This window comes from Chelmon rostratus, chromosome 21 (assembly GCF_017976325.1).
Source record: "Chelmon rostratus isolate fCheRos1 chromosome 21, fCheRos1.pri, whole genome shotgun sequence".
Taxonomy (NCBI): Eukaryota; Metazoa; Chordata; class Actinopteri; order Chaetodontiformes; family Chaetodontidae; genus Chelmon; species Chelmon rostratus.
Window position 1 is genome coordinate 19,926,506 of NC_055678.1, and position 24,595 is coordinate 19,951,100.

The window sequence follows — 24,595 nt, forward strand, 5'->3', positions numbered from 1 at the left end:
GTCACAGTGAGAGCCAGTGATCTAAAAATCGCTCGTGTGGAGCAGAGGATATAGTCTTCGAGGTGCAGAGCTCCGCAAGGCCTTAGAAAGATGTAAAACAGCAGACCCTCACTCTAGGACAATGTTTCAGTCAAAAAGTCAAATCCACCGTGAAACGCTGCAACATCGCTGTAACATCAGGTTTTGGCGGCAGTCAAAGAGCAAAGAGCTTTTCTCCAGACGTCCAACAGAAATGCGAAAGAGGCAGAGATACCAATTTCTACGCCTACTGTCGGCTCAATACTCCAAAATGCAACGCAGCCAAAACCGATTTTGAATATTTGAGAGAAAGACCTTTTCTCAACTGGAGAAATCTCGCTCCCTTGCTCTCGCTATCACTGGCCGCCTACTCACGTAACCTGAAGCAGCATGCAAAGACGCGCTTCTCGAGGGGTTGTGCAAAGTTGCTGTGGGAAACGTAGGAAACCACCGAGGAACAAGAGGAGTCGGGGCGAGGGAAAGTGACTCCAAGAGGGATTCTTGGAAAGCACTTCTCACATGTTGACAGTATACTGATTTTAATAGAATATCTCATTGTAGATTTTGCCTTGAATCAACTTAAACACAAATTTCACTGGTCTTATCTTACTGAATTTACTTCATACTAATCCTTATATCATAAAGGCGGAGTTAAAGGGGCACTCCGCCAGTTTGCTCGAGACTCCTTTGAACAAAATGAAGGTGAGGGATTTGTAGAATCCAGTGTTTTGGAAGCTTGACCCATATCAGGGACTAAAAATCTGATTATCTCGACCTCTGCTGATTCGATTTTGAACATTCTTCTTTTTTAAAACAAATCTGTCTCTTGGGAGTTCCTCAAATGTATGCAAGCGCGATACGAATACTTGAGCACGATGATTAATCCGTCAGGGATCAAAATGAGCAGTTGATCAGCTCGTGTGCAAATAATACAAGAGAGTAATAACACCTTCTATGAATAAAAATCTGTAATATATCGTTACAGTGTGTGTATGTTTAGTGCTGATAGTAAAAACAGCTAATGACAGTGCTTGCCCTTTTCGTGATTAAGGCTTTGTGAAAGACACACACACACAAACACTCACTCACAGATGAATATGAAACCTTCTGGATTTTTAGGTGTGTGGGAGAAACTGAGAGAGAAAAATGGTGTTGGAGAGAGAGATCCCTCAGTGACTTCCATCCGGGTCTGACAGCGTGCAAAGCCAAGCAGTTCATTGATTGGAGAATATGGAGTCTATAATTCACAAGGCACCTCGATTACATGGCCTAGCTCTCTGCTAATGCATCTATTATTGGAACAATTGAGCAAGAGCGTGTAGGTTCTGGCAGGGGCACACACACACACATACACACACACACACACACACTGTAATTTGTCCATGTCCCCCTGTGAGGACAGAAGGGCGTCTGGCTCTACTGAAGTCCCTAATGGCTCGTCTGTGGCACCCGCTGTGAACGCGTGGTCGGACTAAAGGTCATATTTATTTCTGGCCTGCTGATGTGGAGAATGGAGCTGTGGAGATAATAGACTTCCTATTTCTCCTCTCTTTTGTGCCCTTCATCACACTCCTCCTCCTCCTCCTCTTCTTCTCCTCCTCCTCCCCCAGCCAGACTCTTAGCTCGGGGCTGGAGGAGACCTACTTGTGTCTCGGGCTACATCGACACCCTACATTAGTTATGAGATAGAGTTGTGGTCTCTGCATGTGTGTGTAAATGGTGGAATGCAAAGTGCAGGGTAGATTAACTCCTTGTCTCATGGTTGTTATTTTTGGAAATCCTGGGAACAGCCTAGTTAGGGGCTTTGAAACCTCCATGAGCACCTCCAAGCGTAGCGGAGATGAGTCACTGTACCACCACACAGCCCGTCCCCGAATCTGCCAGATCTTTACATCAGGACGGAGATTACCATCAGCCAGCAGCTGACGGCTAGCAGTCTTTGGCTGTAGCTGATACAGTTCAACTGCTTGAAGGCTGGAAGGATACTCAGGATTTTGAGGCTAAAGTTGCTGATATTTTGTTTAAATGTCACCAGGATCCATAGCTAAAAGTAGTAATTAAATATTGATTGATTGAATGGTGCCTAAATTGATAAAAATCCCCACAACAGTTTCATCCATCACTTTTTTTGTCTGACCCGGTGTTTCTTAACGGTTTTCCCACCAGCCCTGTCCAATGAGCTCAGGCAGCCCTCTGCAGATATGTTGTGTCGTGTTGTCAGTGTGTTGACTTGAAGTGACTTTGAGCATCATGTTATTTAACTCTTTTAGCTATATGCACACTGGATATTATCACAACATGTTTCTCCCACATGTTGAGCCTATTAATGTTAATGCTCAGTGTCTTGCAGCCATACCAGCAGCGTGGCTCCAGACTGATATATCTCATCAACTACTGGATTGATTGCCATTAAATTTTCTGCAGACATTTGTGATCTTCTGACCATGATTCCTAAAGAACTTGGTGATCCCCTGGAAATAAACTGCTTATGATCAACATCATTAGAACAAAGTCAATACCGTGCAGGCATTTCATTCTTCTCAGGGAGGAAAAACAAACATTATTTTATATTGTATGAGGCAAAAAACTGAATGAATTCTGCACATTGTGTCCATTTTCAAGAAGACGACTGTACAAACCATCTTTTGATTTTGATTTGTTATGTGCAGATTCCAGCATTTCTGACCAGCGTGTGGTCAGGGTACTTTGAAGCTCAGTGATTAAAACAGCTTTGCAGAAATATCTGAAACTATTGCACTGAAAATCGTTTTGGTTGGCAGCTTTGTTACATTAACAATTTTGAGATATTGTTTTATATTTTATTTTGCCGTAGTCAAGAAGGAACTTCCATTACATCAGATGTGGATGACAGCAAGACCCCTGCAAACACCAGCTGAATATATCAGTGAATTCATGAGAGGACTTCAGCTAGTTAGGCTGGAAACAGCTAACTGCTAACACAGTATAAATGGCTGCTGGTGAGATTTATGAGCCAAAATGACCAGAAAGATGGCGACGTTCTTGTCCTACCAACAGCTGTGCGACCTGTCTATACAAGCAGAAATACTACCGCAAAAGACCAAATGACACTTTCTCATCTGACTATAATACACTTGGAACTGTGTCGTTCACATTCAGTAGGCGTGTACTCGATGTCTTACATGACAGTGCATTGCTGAAGCAAACTGTGATTTCCAGGCACAGTCTGGTTTCATATTTTCTTGATAAATTATTTAATGTAAAAGGTACCCAGTGTGTTCCTCCCCAACAGTTATCTTGGATAGTTTCTTTCTTTCTTTCTTTCTTTCTAAAAACATGTTTTACTGTAGCAATAAAGCTGTTCTCTGTGAGTCAGGTAGATATCATATGACAAAGTAAAACCTGATTTTATCAAAGCAGTTCATCTTAGGGATGGAACACAATTGCAGCATTAAACCTGCAAGTGTGGCATGAAAATGGGATTTTGTTATTTTCACATATGAAAACTGACGGTTGTTAGAGTGTGTGTGTTGCTGTGTGTAGCCTGTACTTTAAGCATGTCAAGCAGTTTTAATGCAGAAGTCTCACTCTGGTCTCTCTCCTCTGCAGTGGAGCTGCGTCAGGCCATCGTAGCCATGATGAACAGGAAGGACGAGCTGGAGGAACAAAACACGTACGTTGGGATATATTCTCCTTATCTGCTGCACACACACACACACACACACACACACACACTTACACACAGATACTCACAGTGGAAGAAGATATCGAATGACCTTTCTGCATAAATTCTGTCAGCTTGTTTTCCTTTTATCCTGGGCTGTGAGTTTTTTTGCGCTGACTTGGGGGCAGGAAACTGTTTTTGTTTTCAGCAATAAGCCACCAGAGACTGTGATTTCCACTCATTTAACAGCTGCAAGAAAGGATCGTGCAGCAAACCGCAAACCATGTTGTAATGACCACAAATCACAGGATTTGTGATTAATCATAAATAAATGTGAGCCGTCTGCCAAGCCTTGTTTTGATTTGTATGATAGACTCGGGATTTGTACTGGGGGCATTAAAACAACAGCGATGCAATCACAGATGTGTGTTGATGAAGTGCTTTATATCAGAGCTGAATGTGATTCAGGCAGACCGTTATTACTGCAATTAAAGAAGCTTAATAATGTTTATCTGATTTACTGTTTATGAAGATAACATTACCAGAATGTCAACATTTAGTATGTCTATATAGAGAGGAATTAGAAGGTTATCTAACCTGTCATACTCATACATGTGATGTACTGTATGTGTTTGACAGGTCTCTTCGCAGTCTGCTGGATGGGGAGATGGAGCACTCAGCGGGCCTGAGGCAGGAAACTGATCTGCTGAAGAGGAAGCTGGCAGAGCTGGAGGAGAGACACACGGCAAAGGTCCAGGCACTGGCCAGGTGAGAAACAGCTGGGATGTCTGTGCCTCGAACATCAGTGTGATCATGTCTGCTGCTGCAGTGTGGAAGAGTAAAGCTGCTCTTGCCAAGTTCGTTCTGAAAGGAAAAACTGATGCATCCTATCAACCGTTTACACGGATTAGAGCTGTAACAAAGCAGAGCTCCCCATCAACCCAATCTGAGACAGTGTAGATTTGTCTGTTTGCTCACCTTCAGGGGAAGTAACTGGAGATGAAACATCTAGCTCATTACGATCTAGTTGATTGATTGATAGAAGAATAATTTGGAACTGTTTTGATAATCTTTTAAACCATAGTTGAGCAGAAATCCACAACATTCACTTTTTCCAGGATCCCAAATATGAGGAGTTTCTGCCTTACTATGTTTCACCCTTAAATTATTATTAAATTAAATATCTTGAAATTGATTGACAGATGTCACCTGGGGCTCTGGGAAATTGTAACAGGTATTTATTACGTTTTTTTTATAGACCAAGAGTTAATTGATTTATCAAGAAAATAATCAGAAAGATCAATCAAGAAAAAAAGTTAATTACCAACCTTGAAATAACTAATCAAGAGAGAAACAGAGCTTCCACAGTGCACTTGTCTTGCACAAAAAATTGACCCACTAATGATGGCAAGATTTTTCTTCACAGCTTTAAACTCCGAAAAAAAAATATCCTCCATTTCCACCTTTAGGAGCTAAAGCGTGAAGTTTTTTTAATGTAGTTCACGCTAGTTATAGCACGTTTGCTGTAAGGTGCAGTCATTTTAAATGTCACCGAAGGAAAGGTGTCTGTTTTGAGGACAGAAAATCCAGCACACACATATGGTGAAGACGTATTTATATGTTTTTTTTTTTAGAAAAGTCCAAATTTGAATCATTTGACTGACCATTAGCTCATCAACCCCCTGCAGTGAGTTTGGAATGGCTGTTATGAGCTGTAGGACAGAACATTTTTTTTACATAATGTAGATTTAATTGCATGGCCATCCACCCCATTTGAACAAACCTGTCTCACATCAGGCATTTTGACTCATCTTGGCAGGAAGCACACAGGCGTCACTGATGACGTTAATGATGGCTAGGTTGAATACAGTCGTAAGTAGCGTTATTAGCTGTGCTTCCATCTGACAAGTCAACGTGTCTGTAGTCAAAGATGCCGAGCAAGTTTACGAACTTTTGTCTTTGCTCCATGTTTTTGTTGCATGTATTTACAAATTTAAACTGAAAAGCTTTCATTCATTGTGCAAGGAGCGGTGATTGCCCCGAGGACCTTCATGTTAAAGTTGCATTGTTGTGGCTGCTTGTGCCTCACACCGCATACCTCACCCTTACCTTGACGAGAAGAGCAACTATATTTGTGCAGCCATCTCTGTTAAAGGACCAGCGTGTGGGATTTAGTCACATGTAGCACGTCACTGCCAGACTGAAACCAGCTGAGCACCCCTCGCCTCAAGCTCCCCCTCCAAGCATGAGAAGGATGGCTGCATGAGCCAAAAATATAACGGTGCAACATGGCTTTATTGAAGAGGACCTGCTCCTCTGTAGATATAAAGAGCTAATTCTAAGGTATGGAAAACAGTAATTCTTACCCAATGGTCTGGTTCAGCTAGCTCATGATCCGAAGTATTACACAGGAAACTTTTCCCCTTTTCAGACTCATTGTGGAATGTTGCATTTCCGCAAGTCACACATGCACACACTTTAATCCCAATAAGTGGCCACCTACAGTTTCCCTGAAAGTGAATTGCGTCAACTCTACATCTACAATTGATTGCCTGTACGCCAGAAGTCTTCAGGCGAGCCCTGAGCCCTTTAAATAGAGGATTAGTCATCCTTCAGCAGTCTAAACAGAAAGCCCCAGCAAGTCTGCGTTCAGATCGCAGCCTCCTACGGCAAGTCAAGCCACCAGCTACGATTGATCGAGTGACTCAAGTTGAGTGTGTAGGGACTTGTAGTTTTGGATAGTGCAGTGCTATGTGATGATTTTCATGTTCACATGGAACAAAGTAATGGACTTTAAATGTCAAGAGAGGTATAGAAATGGCCTCATAATGCTTCACTCTCCCTGCAGGTGACATACACTGTGCTTTTCCACACTAAGCCTATGCTGTAGTCCACAGCTACATCTCAAGTGCTGCTTTTCCTTCTCAGCCAAATCTGTCTCCATCAATAGTGGCTATAAATACCACTGAAGGAGCAGCTAGCCACTGAATGAGGGCTGGAAGCTGTCAGCATCATTCAGTGAAAGGGGCAACTGGCAACGGTTGCTATGTATCCCACAATTCTTTGGGATTCTCTCGCACTGAGGGAGAATTGGGAGTCAGTAAGGCCGACATAAAATCTGACCCTGATGAGTAACATCTTGAAAGGGCAGTTGGCTTCCTTGTTTACCGTCAACAAGCTGCAGCGCTTTGTTGCTGCTGATTTAACTGAAACATCGTTTGAGGCAGACTATTGAATCTGCACTAACTTTGACAGGAATGACTGTTCTGAGAGCAGAAATTTTTCAGGTCAGATGTTTATCTTTGACATCAGATGGTGCTCCTGTTTGAGGAAGATGCCGTCAGTCATCTGCCTATTTTAGTGCGTCTCCGAGTAGTCCTACTTTTATAGTGGAGCAGCATCCAAACCCAAAGAAGTGTGTGTGTGCGCTTCTGCTTGTGTGTGTATGCATGCACGTGTGTGTCTTGAGCCCGGGTGTGTACGGGGGTGGCAGAGGATGAGCGAGCCGCCATAGATAGATTTTGGCTGACGTAGACTCCGGCAGAGGGGAGTGGGCTAAATTGAGCCGCTGCTCACTTACTGAGTTACGCACACACAAAACTCAGATATACAGCCAGGACCCTTACTAACACACCCATCCAAATATAACATGAAAATCGAAGGCCCTTACTCACACCCTGACACATCGCAGCCCACTCCTTACTCTTCCAGACTGAACCATCCTCATGCATGTTCGCACGCACTCACTGTTTTAAACGCTCTGCAGAGGAACCTTGTTGACTCTGTCTATCACCTGAAATCTCACCACTCGGAGCTAAGCTTTACATGTCGCTCTGTCCTTTAGTGGCAATCTGCAACATCCTGAAAGTCTTTGGAGTCAACTGTGCCTTCCTGTTATTGAACTTTCCACAGGTGGCAAATCAAATATTATTGCAGATTGCAAAGCAATCGTTGGTAATATGGCTATGATAAGTAAGCAGGAAAAGACATTTGGTGGTCATTTTACTCTGCTGCTGCCAAACTGAGATAAGGAAAGAAAATTGAAAAACGTGGACTGACTGAAGCAGCAACAGAGTGGTGACGCTACATGCAAACGATCTTTCTGGTTGTGTCGCGTACATTTCAGACAAGCAGTTAGCAACTAAGCTTGGTGGTTTTCAGGTGAATGGCGGTGAAGAGTCTCCGAGGTAAACATTTAAGCACAGCATATTATTGTTTTAAAGGTCAGTCTGCGAGGCTAGCATTAGCTGAATCAGCTATAGTATGCAGAGCTGTCAACAGAGCGGGGCGGCTCCTAATCACAAGGTCAGGGGTTTGATCCCCGGCTCCTCCGGCCTGCATGTCGAAGTGTCCGTAGGCAAACCGGGGTATGAGTGCGTATGGGAATGGTGGGCTATTACCAGCAGATCGTCATCATCATCACCAGAATAAATCCAGTTATCCAGTTAGCTGTTATTTGTATGAATGCCGATTCAGCAGCATCACACTATTTTCCTTCTCACTCTTTAATATTCTGCTTATTCTCACTTTTTATTCTGCTCCCGTATGTTTTCAGTCCACTGTTACTTCTGCCTGCTGCCTAATCAAATGACATTCATTAAGCTTCCTCTTACGTTTTTTTATTTTATTTTTTTATTTTTCATCCCTACTTTAGCTTTAAATGGCCTCCCATCTCAACACCTTCACAGCACCTTTAATTTGGTTTCTGTTCCTGCTAATGATAACGGACATGTAGGGATGCACGATAACTGTTTTTTAAAACCGATACCGATAACCGATAACTTTCAGCTCCTAAAGGCCGATAACCGATAACCGATAACACACACATATACCTAACATCATGACATCAATACCACAAACAAAACCAAAAACAGTTTGACTCTTTAAATGAAGAGATATTTATTTTTCCAACGAAAAACTACTGGCAAGCCTCTCAAACAATTTCTTAAAGCTATCAAACAAACCTATTTGATATCTCACATCAATTTAAATAAGGTGTATTACTTACTGATAAAAAAAATAAAGGCCACTTGAACTGATGCAAATACATGGATTAGAAACTGAAAAAGTGCATTCCAGAAGTTTACAGAAAATAAATATACATAGAAAATGAATGCCCTGACACAAGTTAGATTAGATTTTTTAAGGTAAGATGCTAAACACCGAAATCAGCATCCATCAGTACAAAATAATTGCGGTAAACCAAACTCTGTCGCCAGCTTCGTCTCTCTCAGGTCTGGGATATCCCGTCACTTCCTCACATTTGACATGATTTCTCTGAATAACTGTAAGGAATACGTTTTCACAGTAGAGTACGGTTGCTACGCAACGTACGTGTTTACTTTCAGAGCCGCTGCACAGTGAGAAATGCGACAGACGAGAGTAGGCTCATTTTAAATCAATAAAATGTGTTTTAATCACTATTTTATGTCACATTATTGAATGCTTTAGTAGTAAGTTGTGTTCTAAGCGGGATAACGTATAGTGAGCATGTTCCTATGGAGAAATAAACCCCACCGCTTCGCGTCGGGCTTCTATGTCATACATACATAGATACATGATCCCTTACTTAGACTTATCTATGTAAACAAACTGAAGAAGGGCAGTCCATAGTAAGGCAAGCGCCATCATGTCCATGATTAAACCTTCAATAACCTTAGCCCGTGGGTCATCTTTGGCAAATATCTTTTTCGAAAGCCTCGCCAACGTGTGTCAGTCCCGGTGGCTTTTTTGCGGCTGGCTTGCTAACGTTAGCGTCTTTAGCAGGCCGGCCGTCCTCATACACTTTCCAAACTCCGTCAAAGCGGTGGTTATGTTTCAGGTGGCTGACCAGGTTTGAAGTATTAAAGCTCGTGCCATTTCTCGCTCCTCGTGGAACTCGCTTGGAACATTTGTTACGAATAACCAGCGAACTGTCTTCCTCGGAAACTTCGAAGAAGTCTGAACTCTGTTTTCATAAGCACGCTGTGCCGCATGCTGCATTCACGGTGTAACGTACATTCCCCCGTTCCCTCGTTTGGTAGTCATTCTTTCGGCCAGCCTTTTTAAGTTAATGTTTCTATTTCTTATGTGTAACATTTGTAAAAATGCTGCGAATGTTAATTCAAGTCAGCAACCACCAAAATTATGACCAAGTTAACGAGTTGTTTTCTGGCATGAGGAGGTATTCTTACATTTTTCCAGTGCAATGAGTTTTTCTGATTATGCCAACGTCACATGAACGCAGCATTCACTGCAGGCCATTCGGGTCTCATCGTGGGAGCGAGGTACTGCCGTGCTGACAAAAACACATATGTTATCGGAGCTATTTGTTATGATATCGGACTTATCGGAATGACGTCATAATTTCCTGTTATCGGGCCGATAATTATCGGACCGATAACTATCGTGCACCCCTACGGACATGATTTGAAAATAGACGTCCGAAGCCAAACTGGTCTCACTCTGAATGTCTAACCCTCAAACTCATTCCCACAACACACACACACACACAAACTCTCTTTCCCAACAACTATTTCTTGTCCCCCTTTTTAGACGTCAGTTGGCAGAGCAGAAAGCAGGCCTCTCACAGCAGAAAGATGGGAAGGCGGCCAGTCGAGTGGGCTCGGGCCAGGAAGTGGTAACTCGTCACTGCGAGAGGGGGCGGTTGGACAGGCGGACACATACGCACACACACGCACACACTCACAAAAGAAATGGGAGCAGATGCCTTTTTCTTAGCTGGCAGAGCTGCCGTCTTTTCTCCAGGCTGTCTGGTACGGCTGATCTAAGTAATGGCAGAGAGAGCGGCTGTGAAGTTTGCCTAGTTTACTTGTTGGGAGTGTTTAGGCTCGCTGTTTTCTTTCTTTGGGAAGTCAATTATGTCACTCCGCCCAGGGGGCCTTTTTCCTTCAATGCTGAAGTTTTAACAACCCAGCCCTGCACCCCATAGCCTTGTTGTGCCTGAGTGTGGATATATATATATGTGTGTGTGTGTGTGTTTCTACAGCTCTGGGCATTGAGCCTTTGGAAGTGTGACACAAGAGTGTACGCTTGAAGTTCCTTTTTTTCAGAGAGGCTGAGCAGTAAATTGCACTCAGGAGCATTACCCAGCGACTGCGCTGTCTGTCTCTGAAGGCGTCTTTGTACCTCTCATTTACTACTTCCAAACAAAACCAGATCGTACCTGAAGAACAGCCAATTTAGCAGTGTTTATTGCACATTAAGACGACTACCGAGCACCAGGATAATAAAGGAAGTGGTGGGGGGAATACAAGAGAGAGGGAAAAAATCCACCCCAGGGCTTCGACTCAGCTTAAGTAATTACTGCGTGTAGTCGAGGTTTAAGCTTTCCTCTTGAGATGCTTTTTTGCTTGTTCTTCAAGAGAGGATAAGATCGAGTGTCCTTCCTCTCTCTTGCTAATAGTTTCTTTTTTTATTATATATTTTAGCTTTCAAATATGCAGGAGCAGCAACAGCTTATTCCCACTAAAAACTCAATACACAGGCAGCAGAAAATGTGGAGGCCAAAATAACAATAACAGCAATAAATAGAATAAATGAATAATAATACTAGTAATAATGACATAGCTAACATGACTTGTCACTGAGATACCTCAACCGTTGTACCTGGATGTTAGTATTTGCCTACATTGGAGCCATTTTCAAAAGCTTTATTATAATTTTTTAAATTTCCCTTCACTTGTGTAACCAGGAATATTCACAGTGAGATTCAAAATCTCTTTTGCAAGCAGCATAAAAGCTTCACATAAAAGAACAAACAACAGATTCAAAACAGCAAAAAGAGAAAACAAACAGCACAAAAAAGCTCACTCATTAACAGTGTTCAGTAACAGGGTGTGCACAGTCAGTGGCCAAGTAGTCTTTCATCCTGTTTTGATAATCTGACGAGGGTGCAAAAGCTTTAAAAGCACTTTCACCAAAGACGAGGAAAGGAATGGCGTACATAATTTGCCCGTATGACTGAAGGCTGCAGCTACTGACAGTTTTACGAGTTAGTAGAGAACATGAATAAGGAGGCCACATGTGTAATATGGCCTTGTAGAGAAAAATGTACCAATGTTCCATTCTACGGCTGTATGAAGACAAAGCCACTTGATGTGAGCGGAAACCCCGACCGGAGACACATTGCAACGCAGCATGGTACACTGAGTCCAACACTTTCAAACAAGATGGATTTGAAAGGGAATGTCAACATAATCAATTGCTGATAAATGTGTCGCTCGAATTCATTTCTCCCTCGCACCAAAAGAAAAACAGCTCTGCCTTCCATTATAGAAACTCAACCCAAGGTCACAGCGAGTCGGCAGTTGATAGAGGTAATGTTTCCGTTTATTCAATATTATGCTGCCATAGAAATACGTCTCATGCACACGTTTGTCAGGACATGTGTGATTCTCTCCAGGAGCATGCAGTTAGTCCAATCTGATATCCGCTTGATGCAGCCGAGGAGAAAACCTTGCTTCCAAGTTAATGTGGTCCACTTTCTGGAAACAGCCGCAGCTACATCTGGGAATTTTCTGTAACTCTGAGTTAGTATGTCACGTTTCCCAGGAGACAGAACTCTGGATCTAATACGATTGGTGCATCCATCATTTTCAGCTGTATATCACATAGATCACAGCAAAATGTTGTGGCTTTACATTAACATTGTGCCCTCAGTGATGCAGCGCCTGAAACACATACTCCAGATTGTAGGTTCGTGGGTGGAGAACATGCTGTTCTGACACGGATCAGACCACAGATCCTCATGTATAGTAATGCCCACGTCAGATCTGTTGATCGATGCCCTCCTGAAAAATATTTACAATATCTTTAACCCTCAAACGCACACTGTTTCTCCATCTTTAACATCTCTTTTATTTGCACACAGTCACAATTTCTTTCTGTCTCTAAAGCACACACTTATCTTCTTGTGCACAAAAACCGTCTTTCCCATGGAAGAAGATGAGATGACTTCAACAGTTTTATTAGCCGGCGTAGTTAATAGGCTTATCCTCTGAGCAGGCATTCACACTAACAATATTTCTGGGTCAGTCTATTGCCCTTAATGAGAAAGTGGCTTGTGGCTGGCCCCATATCAGCTGGACAAAGGATGCAGTTTTCACAACAGAGATGCCGAGCAAGGACTTCACTTTCAACACACTCATTTAAAACTTTCCTTTCCCTTAAGGCAGAGAAGACGCTCTGAGTTTCACACACTCCACATTTCCAGCGACCCAACGTTCACTAGAGGCAAAGCATCAAACAAGTTAATGGAGCGCTTTTCAGTTGGAAAGCATCAACAGAGGGACGAACCTGCAGTTTCTCGCCACAGTTTTTGGGAGAATTGGACATCGTTGTTTGTAGTTTAGCTTTGCTTGGCATCCATCATTCATATTGTGTCCTGTGGGTCTGAATAACAGTTGTCCTCTAAATGGAGTTAGTAATGATGGACTTGCCGGAGGCGTCGAGGAAGTGAAGGCAACACGGAAATCTAGGGTTGCAGCCTAAATGCGTATTTAATAGCATACAACTATTTATGCAATATAAACACAGTGTATGCCAGGCAGTCTACGCACTGGCCCAAATATATAAAGAAAATATTATCAGTAATGTTTTCCATTACTGTGGAGACATTCAGATCCAGCTGCTGCTGAGTCTTCAGATCAGCCACTAAGGCGAAGACATTTGCAGCCCATTTACACCTGGTATTAAAACGGGATCTGTGTTTGGATAATAAATGATCCGATCTTGCCTTTGCACCTGGTGTTTTAATGCGTTGTCATGATCCTCATGGAGATCAGATATCTGTCCTCCAGAGTAGTAATTAGAGGTGGCGGCAAGTCAGTCCCAGACTCCCTTAAATCACAGACTTATTGGAGTTGTGGAGTCAGGTGAAGCTTTATTAACATTTTTATTGCTTGCTCTCTAAATTTGAATAAGAGCATATATTCTGTGTTAGCTGAAGACATATATCAGTGTCAGTGTTCCTGTATGTTGTGTACGGATGGCAGCACGATACACAGATTGTGTTTACGCTGATCTGAGATCCGGACCACCTCCAGATGTGGTCAGGCAGTTCCGATTACGTTCAGATCTCCACACGCTTACACCTTCCATCAGCGGTTTGTTTCCTTAACTGGATTATGCGCCTGGATAGAGATTGTACTTTTAATACCAGGTGTAGTCCATTTTTGGTTTTCAAACTGAGGGTCTGGGCTGCCCAAGGGCTCGTGAGATAAGATGACAAGCGAGATAGGAAAGAAGAAGAAAAAACATTAGCCATGCTAGCAGCCAGTCTGTTGGTCCAGTTTGAAATATCTCAACTACTTTTGTTGTTGTCTGTCTTTCCAGTTCAAACTCAAAAAATGTGTGTGCGTGTGAATGATAGACACAATGAATGTCTGATGATGTCGATGCACGTGCTGGACACTTTTCTTGTCAGCAGTGAGCACGTTTATTGCAAACGTGGGGGAAAAACAAAAATTCTGTTGTACGACCTGAGGGAAGCAGCTCACATCCAGACAGGACACAGAGGGTCTGTTTCACACCTCCAGGTTGTGTTTTATCGGCCTCCCCTGAAATTGGATTTGAAAAAGTACTGTACAGGTGAGGTTGCTGTTAGAGTGATGCTCCTTCATATATTCCAACCCGATTTCCCTCAAGACTGCTTATATTGTGGGTGCACGTTAGGTGTGATCTACACCTGTGCCAGGGTTTTGTTTGGAGTATGTCGGTCTCCATCATCTGATATGAAAATGTAGAGGAGTTTGTCTTCTGGTTATTGTATCGGTACATCTTTTCGTCTCCATGCAAGGAGCTGTGCATATCGTTAACCGTGGGGCCACTCCAGTGTAAATTATGAATTCTATTGAAGTTGGTAGAACGTTCCCTGATGGCCAAAGATCAAATTATGAAACATTTGAATAAACATGCTCTTAGAATCAGTAGCTAAAAACCTGACACATTAATAACAAGCTAGGCTGATGTGCTCTATTACTGTTTAGTATTTTAGCGGCTAACAAGGCTACAGTTGATCCGATATATTCAACAAGGTGACATTTCTCTTGTTTAAACATTCATTGTGTTTTTCATATCGAGCGGTGTTCTTTTTGTCTTAAATGATGCAAAAAGCGAGCAAATTACATCAGCAGAAAACATTTCAATTGTTTGAGTGGGTGATCAATAATTCAACAAAATGTGCTCATTATCAGGCTGTTGTAACCTGAAAAGAAAATCTATTTCAAGCACAGTGCAACACTTCAAGAATTGTTTGCTCGGAGAGTCATTTATTCACTGCGGTGGAAATCTGCTGCTGATGAATGATTCTCTGAACAAAGAAGAGCGAACAAACAGTGTTCTTGAATAACTGAAGAGCTTTTGGGAATTAGCTTCTATTGATGGCATCTTAAATTGTGGTCTGCCATTAGCAATAAATTATGTGGGTACATAATGGATTGCAAGCATTTAAAAAAATCCGGACTAATGGAGCAGGTTGGAAAGAATAGTCACTGACGGCACAGTTTTTACTCAGTTCTCAGCACCTGTGGAGGATTGCTGATCAACATGGTCACCTGTCCTGTGCTTTAAGCTATCAGAAATGTTCCAGCATTTGAGCCTAAGGAAGAGTACTGCAACGACACTAAACACTAAATGTTTAAAATAACTGATGGTAATTGTAAATTGTCCTTTTTTTTATAGCAGGCATTTTAACACGTCCCTGCTGAAAGAGCACAGATAGAAATAATAACACCTGTCCTGGTGCAGACCCGTCTTTAATGTTGTTAGTGACACGTCTGCTTTTCCTGTTTCATCAAGTCAAGATGTCTGCTGTGAACTTACAAGCTGATATGGCTGACATATTAGCAGAAAATCCCTTACTTGCATATCCAGCACATTTAGAACAGCATTAGCATGGATTTGGTGTCGTGCGTCCGGACACCTGTTGAATGCAAGTCCAAGAGTTTGGCTCCTTTTAGTCTGTTTTTGGCCACCATGTTTAATAGACAAAAAGCCAAAGTTTGGTGATGACTCTAATGAGTGATAGCTCTCAATGAGTGCTGCCTTTTTCATGTTAAACAGTCATTATGATCTATTCTTTTGCATAAGTCTCACTGCCAGTTCACTCACATTTTGTCAAACTCTGTAATCTGTTGGTGTAACAACAGACACAAGACTCATTCTCAGTAAAATGAGACGCATCTGAATGACTGTGTATCTCCCAGAGCCCCTACACGAGCGCATACACTGTGAGCACGCGGGGGTATCAGCTATAATTTAATCAGCCTGGGACAGAGTCTGGGCTGCGGGTGGTTGTGATAACAACGACGTGGACGGCTCCTCGGCGAGCTCGTCATGTGGATCCAGGAGGTCTCCCGGCAGGCGCCTCTTTTGTTGTGGGGAATGAAGGCTGATAAGCAGGGCACCAAAAATCACCCATGGAGAATGAGGGGTGGGGGGACGGCGGCAGAGCAAGACAAAGGCTGTTAAATTTAACCGCCAAGGGCATAAAGCCACACTCAAACTCTGATTGATTTCCTCCCCAAAAGTCGATGATGTTCAACCGGTTACGGCTTGTAAGGACGCTGCTTCTGCCGCTCACTTCTTTATCACTGTGTCTGCGTCCTCATCCGTGGTCAAACACACACACACACACACACACACACACACCGCCAGTGCTCTAAGCAGTGCTAATGTAGGACTATAGCTTAACTTGATTACATTGCTCTTAATATTCATCTCGTTGGTGCTGAACACTGAGGTTCTGCTCTTATCACAGGAATGGTGGTATATATGTGTCCCCAGCTGCAAATCCCCAGCATAACCAGCAGGACCGTGACTTAAGTGCAGTCTAGACTTGGCCTAGTCTTAGACCGTTGGTTTAAAATATTTTTTGGTGCAACATGGTGGACTCCGTGGAAGAGGGCTCATTGTTAGGTAATGAAAACACAGCTATTCTTAGTTTAAGGTGATTATACAACAATGAAAACACACTTAGGAATATAATGTACTGCCAATAGATCCCTCTAAATCCTACACACTGATGCTTTAATAGGAACTAAAGGGTCCTTATGTGAGAAAGAACAGCCCCAACCCAGATGTATGTGGACATCTACTCTAACCCTTGCATTGGACCTAATTCTTCACATTCATACAATACACAATACAATTGTCCATTAACATCTTGCCTTGCTTTCTCACCAACAATTAATAGTCAATTAAGAATCAATTTTGGACTCAAGCTGAAATTCTGATTATCCGGGCTGTATGTAGACAACATGGAGGTGACTCGGAGACGTTTGTGTGACTGCTCCTTGTGTGGAGCCTGTTTACTCAACTTTATTGTGAGACGTTAATGTTTGTTTGGTCTCTTTTTTGAACCTGCCTCCGGACAGGAGGTGAATCAACCAATCAACCCGCTCTGCACGCCAGTCCCCATCTCGCCTTGTTCAGATAACCAAGCTGCATGTGTGTGTGCCGGGAATCGACCTTTCAGTTGGCCAGTCTGTCTAACTCAAGGCCGTTCTGCCGTCAGTGCATGACGATGCTTGTCCAAATATGTCTCAGTCCCACAACATAGCTGTTTTTCATAATCATATCCTCAATTCATCTTTAGTGCATTTCTACCTGGAATTTGTGGCTTTTGCACAGAAAATCTGATTACAGATTCAATGTTTATGTTGCTATCAGGCGGTCTCTGAGGCACCCGTTAGTGGCTTGACTGCGGTTGTGCTCGAGGAGGGTCGAAGCGCGAGTCAAGTCACATCTCTCTAAACACATCTGTGTCTGACCGCCTGGATTAGATTTCAAATGTTTTTATTTTCATCCTTCCTCAGGTGACAAGATGTCACAACAGGCTTCACACCGTCTCCCTCTACCGCATGCTGTCATCAAACAGAGTAAACAACTTCCTGTTACTGGCTCGGTGCAGCTCCAAGTGCTATTGGACAGAAATTGTACCCTTTGTCACTTGCATGGTACCATCTTTACAGTGCTAGCTAAAGCCATCAGCTGAGCGTTTTGTCAAAATGCGCAAGTCGCATCTAGTCTGTCATGCAGCAGGGATGTTTGACACTAAAGAGTCTGAAATGCTTGCATGCAGTGTATTGCCGTCATAGCCTCCTTAGGTTTACTGTTCTGTGGCTATAAGATGTGCTTTTGTGTGTCTGTTTGTGCAGGGAGAATGAGGTCCTGAAGGTCCAGTTGAAGAAGTATGTGGGGGCGGTACAGATGCTGAAGAGAGAGGGGAGCCAGGGCAATGACGGTAAACAACACACGCACACACACACACTGCATCATTATAACCTGAAATTAGATTTCATATCTGTGTCCCAGTCCATCTATTTTGCTCTCAAACAGAAACGCTCACAGATGCACACACAGAAAAATAAGGTCATCAGTTTCCTGCACATCCCAGATCAGCTCTGATGCATTTCTCAGGGGCTCAGATGTCTAACCTCCAGTTTTTATCGTGTGAAGCCCTGTCAAATAATGAGCGAGCCTCTCGCTCCACTGTCTCTCCGACTTATCCTTTTTCTGTTTTTGGGTAGATTTGATAACTTTGACTTTGTTACCCCGGTGCTGGGGGATGTAAGCGGTGCTCTGTGTAAAGACCGGCGAGATAAGCCCCTGCTGTATCAAAGGCAAATAAAATGAACATGGCAGATTATAGAGGGCTGCATAATGGCTAATTGCATTTTGGGGGATAGAAAGGAGGGTGGTAATCTGTGACCCCCCAAAGGGTTTATGTGTTTGTGAGTTTGTTTGTATATTTTGGTGAGACAGAGAGGTGAAGGGATGTGTAGAACTTTGCAATCTGAAGTTTTAAAGAGAACGAACAAACAACTTTTTGATGCTGTAAGTCTTCCAGCATAGATTTTAGTGATTGTGTTCTTATAGGCAGAATAAAAATAGCAACATTTTTGTCACCATTTCTATCTGTGATAAAAACATGGCAACACTGATAAGTTCATTACTGCTGGTTTGAAATACACGAGGTCAAAGTTGAAGTCGGATGTTGGTCTGTGAACAGGAATGTGGATAAAATCCTCTTTCACCTTATATGTACAATTATATCCCAGTGTAGTGGTCAACAGAGAGATACATAGGAATAAATGACATGGTAAAAAGTTGGACTATCAGTGTTTTTCAATAAGCCACTCATTTTAACATGAAGTCATTTTTATATGACCTTATATAATGGTTTTATCATTATTATTGTTATTATGTGATGAACACTACGAGTTCCTATAAAATTAGTCAACTCAGCATCAACATTAATGGCATTACTCGTTACTTTACTGTTGGAACTCGGCCCAGCTCCGTCAAAGGAGCCTGTAAACACCTCCAAAGCCTCCACACCAACATATCACATGTTCTCTCTTTAACACTTGCAGAAATAGACAATGAGACATTGTTTTTTAAGCCAGCCTACGGTTTGGAGGTATTTACTGACCATCAACAGCGTTCTGGTGTTCTTGTGTGTTCCGTTCAGACTCACACAGACAGAGATGACACTGTTTCAGGTGGCATGAAAGGCCTATAACCCATTAGAATTATCACCCATAACCTGCAGTTACAACCAGTGTTAGCTTAGCTTCGGTGGCCCTCACAGTGAAGCCACGGCGTCCACACACCCCACGACCCTGAACAAACCCAGGTGATTCCTGATTGAAGGATTACCAACTCAATAGGCAAAGGTAGCTGTGACTAGCTGCCAGCTAAAATGACACACAACCCTGCTGGGATGACACAGATAGTCTGGATAATAATGTTATCATCCGCCTTTGTTTTTTCTTCTACATAAATTTGGCAAATGCAGAGTTATGTTTAAAACTTTTGTTGTGTTGCTTTGGAATGACGGCCAAAATAACTCAAATAAGATCCAAGTTGTATGAAATTGGACTGTAGCATGCAAATTTACCACCAGCCTATCGCCAATAACTCGCTGTTTTCTTTTAGCACAGATTTGATTCAACACAGCATGAACTTATTCAGTATTTTATAACTTTTTTTTTTTTACATTTTTTTCAAATAAGTTGCATTGATAACTGTCACGTGTTAAATAAGCGCAGACCTGTGCAACCTCGTCCTGCGGCGGTGTCATGTTTAAAACATCACAACGGCTTCGCATTTCATCCCGCTGGTTCCTGGCAGTTACTGTGTTCAGCCTGTGGAGCAGGTCCGTCCGACCTGCTGGCACCGGAGAGCACGGTGAGGAGGAGCACTGACGATGGGAGATGATTGGCGGGAGCGGTGGTGATTCCCTCACACGTGAATGGGCACTTATTATCAGGAAATAGCCATCACCGAGCTCAACTGCATCATCTTGACAAGCTGCTCTGTCTTGCCGTCAAGCCTCCGCTCTTCTCTCTAGCTTGTGGCTCTCCTCTTGTTTGCTTTTTGCCCATCTTATTTTAGCGCCACTCGTTATGTCTCGCTCATGTTGACTTTTCATTCTCCCACCATTTATACCCTTTCCCTCTCCTTTTTCACCTCTCATTCATCCATCTTGTCTTTCCCTCTCCCCCTATCCTCGATCCCCTCATCCCGACAGGCGTAGTAATTCCCTCTCCACGGCGGCGTCTAAATGATTTCATCCTCCCTCGCCTCTGTCTTCTCCTGCTAATGATGTGCCTCGTTCCATCGTGCTTTGATGTTGACTACCACACTCCGCTGGCATGTGTGCGCGCGTGTGTGTTGAGAGTAGAGGAGGATGTTTGAGCAGTTTAGGGGGAGCAAAAATCTTGGGGGGAGGGGGGACGATGAATTGGTGCACAAGCGCCCCTTTTTCATGTGCTGTCAGTATGCTTCCCCGTGATCAGCGCGCTGCCTTTTTGAAACCCCTCCTGTCTAACGGTTGCGCTGCAGACGTGATCTCTCGAACGCTCCTCAGGCGCCGTCAGCCCCACTGACATCCCACAAAAGACGGTGCTCCTCTCTACTGTTTCAGAAGAGCGATAGTTATTCTTTCCTGCGCGACGCCGTCCCTGTTTGGGGGATTTCCCCTCTCTGCTTATACTTGCATATCAGAGAATGGTATGTTTGTGTTGCTGTGTGTTCTTCATATGAATGTAAATTACAGTACAAATGTGCGCTACATGCATGAATCCAATTTGAAAGGCTGCACGCCTTAGCAGACGACAGGACGTGCATGTACTTTACATGTCACATTAGCGTTGCTCCAATTTGTGCAACGTCGAGGTGCGTCAAACATTTAAGTGCTCTAGATAGGTGTGTGTGTGTGCGCGTATGTGCATTTGCATGTGCGTGTGTCATTAAGAGAAGCCATTAGCCGAACCCCAGAGGACTTGTAGTATAACAGTGACAGTCATGTTTACTGTAAGGCAGAGTTAGCTGAAGGGAGAGAGACACACTGAGCAGCACACACACACACACTAACCCAGTTTTACACAGTACCTCAAGGTTTGCACTAACTGAAGTCTGTACCAGGTAAATCAGTGGCCTTGAAAGAGCAGTGCTTGGTTTCCTGAATGACTGTGATGTACGCAACTCTGAAGACCCACGGAATTTATTGTAATGGTTAGTTCATTCTTTTGCGCAACACCCCAAAATGCGTTCTTTTATCCAGATGCTGTATCATTGCACCCGGTTTCATCATTTTGCCCTGACTCTTCGCATCTTTCTCTGTTTGGTGCCCGATCCAAAACAGACCTGTGGAAAACCTACCCCAACATAAAAAAAGCATAGAGTCCCAATACCAAAAAACAAAACCAAGTCCAATTAGACTGGATCTGAATAGACCTGTTCCAAAGTCAGCCCAAAACCCAAAGATGATTTCATTTACCGTGGTGTATAGTAGCTGGGTCTGGCTCTGGATGATGTATGTCACTGGTCCAGAAGGTTCTCGTGGTGGCAGTCCATTGACTGAGGTGATGTGAGTGTGTGAGAGACAGTGAGGGTTAAGGAGCAGGACTTGTGCTGGAGTGCTTTTGTTTGAAGTCAGCGATGGAGGATCGGGACTGGAGAGACGGACATCGCCCGTATGAAAAAACATTTCGTTTCTCAGAGAAGCTGCGCTGTCTCGTCCTCAGCGGAAGCTCACTGTCTCTCAGGAGATAATGTTCCAAGACGTTTCATTCTCCCAGGAGGAGCTTTAGCGGCTGCCTGCTTGACCGGTTGCTGTTTGACTGACTGCTTTACCCGGGGGGTTGATTCCCCAAAGGGGGGCTAGTCACTGAACCTGGGGAAACGGGTTTCACCTCGTCCCCCTGGGATGGCTGATTGCTGCACGTGGTCTGTGAAATTGGCCTGCTGTGCTGTATATAAAAGAGACTGGGGTAGAGATCAGGAGTTATTAACCTGTCAAGTGCTGGCTGGCCATGCCAAGGACACTGGAGGAGATCGATAAAGGGTCAGAGGGCAGTTAGTCTGCCGAGATGGAATACCCTCTCTTCTCTGTGATAGGTCTATTTCCTCTCATTTTTATCTGCACAGTCCATTATTCCATTGCATTAATGCTTTTTTTTTTATAGAAACAGCAAAAATGGGAGGTAGTGACCTTAAGGTATGAAGGAAAAATGGGAGTGGGAGGATTGTCTTTATGCATTTCAACCGTTCTAACTCCTTCTTCTTCTTTTTTTTCTTTGGTCACCTCAAACTCTTGCAGATTCATTCCCACCATTCCCACTTTTTTAGGCCTGAAAATAACTTAAGAAATGTGTCTTACAAAGCTATATGTTTGTGTAAGCCTTGTGTGGTATCTATATTTATAGTTCCTCACTTTTCCCAGTTTTTAGGATTTTTACTTTACTCCTGTTTGTTTTTTCCCCTCTCACCTGTGGTTTGGGTTAGAGGGAAACGCTGGCCGGACCTGCACTTTGATTCATTCTGCTTTTTGCCTGTCACTGTGTACGTGTTTAATTCGCCCATAAATAAACCCGCCGCGGACAGCAGCTTATTCATCTCCAATAAGGAAACGGATTACATGGCCGTTTTAAACCCAATAAGCTTCCCTTGCTGCGCCTCGGTCTCTCCTGCTCTCCCCGACAGCCAGTGGCCTAATGAGTGAATGAGAGGCATTTGTCAGCGCCTGCCTGCCCTAATAGGAGTGTGTAACTTATTCATTACACACATAGATCTGCATTTATTGTCCCTCTGTGTGCTCCGCTTTGCACTTGTAGGGCCTCGGGGAGGTCAGGCATCCTGTTGTGAGGTATCAGCTGTGTGTGTGTGTGTGTGTGTTTTTGTCTGCCTGCATTAGAGTGCATGTTAATAAAAACTTGGATTGTGTGTAATTATCTTGTTTTCAGGGGCTGGCCTGTTTTTGTTCAACCAACAATAAGGTGGCGTGGCGTTTTTAAGGTGCTGGATTTTCATTACTTGTTAACTAGTGAGCCGCTGAGCGTGTTTGGGGGTTAATGTGAGAAAAGCAGGTCACGGTGGCGAGAGGGGGGTCATTATAAAGCAAATGTGTGTAGGTATGTGTTTTGTCAGGGCGAATGTGCATATGTGTGCACGTTCATATACTCTATTAGCGTTAATGATCTTTTTGTGGACAAGTCCCACGTCCCTTTGAGCGAGTGTAGGTGAGACGCGGTGTGTGTGCCTAAATTAAACTGTGCATTAGCGGCTGAAGGTGGGTATAAACTGTTGTAACTGGTGTGTAAGTGGTTTATGTTCTGAAGTTATTTACATCCCAGTAGGCCGACTGTAAAAGAGCAAATGATGAGTCATTCTCTATGTGAATTGAGATTAATTGTGCCCACACGTTTAGCCTCAGATCATAACAAGAGAAACCGGGCAGCAGCTCACATTGTGCAGCCTCTCAGGTCTTAATCCAACAGATTGGGTGTGTTTACCAGCTCAGAGGTGTGAGCGACTTTCATTTATTCAGCAGAGGGTGGTCTGTTTGTGTGCGTATATATATGACAATTAATTCAACGCACACTGTTTATTTACCTGGCACAGGCCAGGTGATATATCGCATATTGTTTGTCACAGGTGGGGCCAGGTGGTCACCGCCTGATTCCGGGTACGTGAGGATTTATGCACCAGCGCCATTTTATCTCACAGGCGTTTCCATGTGGGCACAGCAGGGGGGGTGCGACGGATTTCATCACCTGGACGGATCGGTGTTAATGAACATTTTAATCATCTCACCGATTGCCAGAGCCTGCTGGGTGTCATCACGTCCGCCTTTCCCGGAGATAAATATGGAAAAGCATGGCCGGTGAGGGAAAGCAGTCCAGCGGGGCTGTAGATTTCCATCTGATGCATCTTTTGGCTCCCAGGCAACCAAATATTAGCTTTCGTTTGACTCACTGCCATTTAGTCACAATATTTGTTATCGCAAACTTTGCAATGTTTGGCTATCTCCACTCTCAGCTGTTAAAAATACAGATAAACATGCGTGTCATATACCATGCATTGATAGTGTCTCAGGGTTGAGATGCATCAGCATGTTTTTGAGCTTGATTTACGATGACAAATCATTCCATCACGTGCTCTGACGTGCACCTGGAGAAGCTGAAAAGCATTATGACGAAAAGATGAAGAAGACTCATCTACAACAACAAGCCAATCAAGAAGAGCTCACAGTTTCTGTTTGACAGCTGATCTCTTCGTGTAAGTGTGAGAAATCAGTGAAATCAGTAAATCATGAAACTCTTCACACATGCAAACTAAAGTCCTCAGCAGCTCATTTAATTGAGATTATAGCTTTTTGTACATTAATGGATCAGGTGAGGTCACACAATCGCAGTACGGTTGTACGGCAAGTAGACAAAATATAAGAAAGAAAGTTAGATTTTTCGTCCAGGTCGTCCTCAGTGGAATCTAATTGGTCGTCATGGAGAAGGCTCAGTTGATCACTTGATAACCGGCGTCTCTGTCCTCGGGGTGGGTCCCTTCAGTCCCATCCCAGGTCATTCGCTCTCTTGTCCAGTTCAATTGAATATCTAATTCTACGCACTTCAGATTCTTTTATCAGAT

General features: G+C 43.4%; 1 protein-coding gene across 1 annotated transcript in view; it reads left to right on the forward strand.

Moving 5' to 3' along the window:
• snx29 (sorting nexin 29) overlaps positions 1-24,595 on the forward strand; it is a 121,726-nt gene that overhangs the window by 12,929 nt on the left and 84,202 nt on the right. Inside the window, exons 12-14 of the mRNA XM_041963129.1 lie at positions 3,607-3,670; positions 4,301-4,429; positions 17,821-17,906. Of these exons, the coding sequence (XP_041819063.1) occupies positions 3,607-3,670; positions 4,301-4,429; positions 17,821-17,906 (279 nt within the window). The remainder of the gene's footprint in view (positions 1-3,606; positions 3,671-4,300; positions 4,430-17,820; positions 17,907-24,595) is intronic.